This window comes from Penaeus vannamei, chromosome 9 (assembly GCF_042767895.1).
Source record: "Penaeus vannamei isolate JL-2024 chromosome 9, ASM4276789v1, whole genome shotgun sequence".
NCBI classification, from domain to species: domain Eukaryota; kingdom Metazoa; phylum Arthropoda; class Malacostraca; order Decapoda; family Penaeidae; genus Penaeus; species Penaeus vannamei.
The window spans coordinates 18706425-18709430 of record NC_091557.1 but is presented as its reverse complement, the minus strand read 5'-3'; the positions used below and the strand labels follow the sequence as shown (position 1 = coordinate 18709430).

At 43.2% G+C, this 3006-nt stretch overlaps 2 protein-coding genes across 2 annotated transcripts in view; one reads left to right on the top strand and one right to left on the bottom strand.

Moving 5' to 3' along the window:
- LOC113805629 (fat-like cadherin-related tumor suppressor homolog) overlaps window positions 1–3006 on the top strand; it is a gene marked incomplete in the record, with an annotated part of 212956 nt that overhangs the window by 87284 nt on the left and 122666 nt on the right.
- LOC113805956 (protocadherin alpha-C1) overlaps window positions 1419–3006 on the bottom strand; it is a 12319-nt gene continuing 10731 nt past the window's right edge. Inside the window, exons 2-3 of the mRNA XM_027357045.2 lie at window positions 2821–2973; window positions 1419–1658 (exon numbers count right to left, since the gene is read on the bottom strand). Coding sequence (XP_027212846.2) covers window positions 1431–1658; window positions 2821–2973 — 381 coding nt within the window. The 3' untranslated portion in view covers window positions 1419–1430. The remainder of the gene's footprint in view (window positions 1659–2820; window positions 2974–3006) is intronic.

Sequence of the window (3006 nt, the reverse complement as noted above, 5' to 3'; positions counted from 1 at the left end):
TCTCTCTCTCTCTTTCTACATCTCTCTCTCTCTCTCTCTTTCTACATCTCTCTCTCTCTCTCTTTCTACATCTCTCTCTCTCTCTCTCTTTCTACATCTCTCTCTCTCTCTCTCTTTCTACATCTCTCTCTCTCTCTTTCTACATCTCTCTCTCTCTCTCTCTTTCTACATCTCTCTCTCTTTCTCTTTACATCTCTATCTCTCTTTCTACATCTGTCTCTATCTCTCTTTCTACATCTTCTCTCTCTCTCTCTCTCTCTCTCTCTCTCTCTCTCTCTCTCTCTCTTCTCTCTCTCTCTCTCTCTCTCTCTCTCTCTCTTCTCTCTCTCTCATCTCTCTCTCTACTCTCTCTTTCTCTCTACATCTCTCTCTCCTCTCTACATCTCTCTCTCTTTTTTTACATATCTCTCTCTCTTTCTACATCTCTCTCTCTTTCTACATCTCTCTCTCTCTCTCTACATCTCTCTCTCTCTCTCTCTCTACATCTCTCTCTCTCTCTACTTCTCTCTACATCTCTCTCTCTCTCTACATCTCTCTCTCTCTACATCTCTCTCTCTCTCTCCCTTTCTACATCTCTCTCTCTTTTCTACATCTCTCTCTCTCTTTCTACATCTCTCTCGCTCTCGCTCTCTACATCTCTCTCTCTCTCTCTCTCTACATCTCTCTCTGTCTACATCTCTCTCTCTCTCTCTACATCTCTCTCTCTCTGCATCTCTCACTCTCTCTCTACATCTCTCTCTCTCTACATCTCTCACTCTCTCTCTACATCTCTCTCTCTCTCTCTACATCTCCCACTCTCTCTCTACATCTCTCTCTCTCTCCCTACATCTTTCTCTCTCTTTCTACATCTCACACGCTCTCTCTGCATCTCTCTCTACATCTCTCACTCTCTCTCTCTCTACATCTCCCACTCTCTCTCTACATATCGCTCTCTCTCTCTCTCTACATCTCTCTCTCTCTCTCTCTACATCTCTCTCTCTCTCTCTACATCTCTCTCTCTCTGTACATCTCTCTCTCTATCTACATCTCCCTCCCTCTCTCTCTACATCTCTCTCTCTCTCCATCTCTCTCTCTCTACATATCTCTCTCTACATCTCTCTCTCAACAACTCTCTCTCTCTCTACATCTCTCTTATCTCTCTACATCTCTCTAATCTCTCTCTCTCTACTTCTCTCTCTCTCTCTACTTCTCTCTACATCTCTCTCTCTCTCTCTCTCTCTCTCTCTCTCTCTCTCTCTCTCTCTCTCTCTCTCTCTCTCTCTCTCTCTCTCTCTCTCTCTCTCATATATATATATATATATATATATATATATATATATATATATATATATATATATATATTCAATTCTATTCTTTCAGCCATTTTAAATCCATAGCTTGCCAACGGATTTGCAAAGTCTGAAGTCTGGGGGGGGGGGGGCAGTTTATTCTTAGCCCCCAGCCATACCTGTGAGATAGTACCAGAGCGTATCGTTGTCAGGGTCGTGAGCGCTGATGAACGCCACCAGGTGCCCCGGCGGGTCGGTTTCCATAACGTGGACGGGAATGGGCGTCGAAACTACTGGAGGATTGTCCGAGGACGCCGGCACTGGCACGACTCTCACCAGCACCCTGGTGGTAGCGCTCAACTGCGGTCGACCGTTATCCTTGGCCTGGACCTAAGCGTCCAAGTAAGTACAATTAAAAGGTTAAAGGACTGGTGTCTTTTCCTGGAAAAAATATATTTCTGTCTGAATAGCATTTTGTTAACATCCGAAGAAAGTATTTACTTTTTCGTTTGTGTGCTTGAAATAAAATATATGTTTTACTTATTCTTTAGTATCATGTAACACATTCAATCTACAAGCGAATCTAATCCGATAAGGGGTTTCCGCATCTGACAAATTTGCTTTTCGGGAGAGAGGCCTTGATGACGTCATTCTGGACACCATCTTTCTGGGATCATCTGCAGCTCCTCTCTTAAGTAAGTCTCTCTAACATTCCTTCCCTCTTACTCACTCACTTATTCAGCCGGTCTTCCTTTTGTCTTTTCACATTTTCATCCATTTCTCTCTCTCTCTCTCTCTCTCTCTCTCTCTCTCTCTCTCTCTCTCTCTCTCTCTCTCTCTCTCTCTCATATTCTCTTCCACGTCTCCAATTCTTTCATTTATCCATTCTCTGAATTCCCCCTTTCTATCTATTAGGCGTAACTGCACTGGCTACCATTTTCACTCTTGAATAAAATTATTTTTGGGGGAAAAACTAACATTATTCTATGCTAAACTTACTCTGTTCTATCGACGGTTCGTCTGCTGCATTTGTATCGTTGTCTGGAGAGAGAGAGAGAGAGAGAGAGAGAGAGAGAGAGAGAGAGAGAGAGAGAGAGAGAGAGAGAGAGAGAGAGAGAGAGAGAGAGAGAGAGAAAGAAAGAAAGAAAGAAAGAAAGAAAGAGAGAGAGAGAGAGAGAGAGAGAGAGAGAGAGAGAGAGAGAGAGAGAGAGAGAGAAAGAGAGAGAGAGAGAGAGAAAGAGAGAGAGAGAGAGAGAAAGAGAGAGAGAGAGAGAGAGAGAGAGAGAGAGAGAACTACAAACTAAAAATCAGGCAGATCTGACACATGTCCGCCGATTTTCTATCACACAGCAGCGCAGGCCAACAGCCTATTCTGACGTCATCAATGCTTCCCGGTACTTCCTGAGATATTGGAATTTGTTTCTGTGACCGATGCATTTCATGACCTACCAATCAGATCAAATTCATCTCTTGATCAAAATTATTAAATGATACCAAAGAATAAGATCTGGGAAACTAACAATGGGACTGGCAATCGCCAGGTATACCATACCATAATGTCGAAAGTCTGTCCTGGAGCAAACGCCTTGCTGGTGAACACTTGGCCGGTCTTCGGGTGAATCTTGAAGCGTCCTTTCCCTTTGCCTGTCTTTATGCTGTAGTCCAAATCAGCATTCATGCCTACATCAATGTCCTTGGCGAATACCTTGTCAAGTAAGAGATCAAAAATATATTCCAT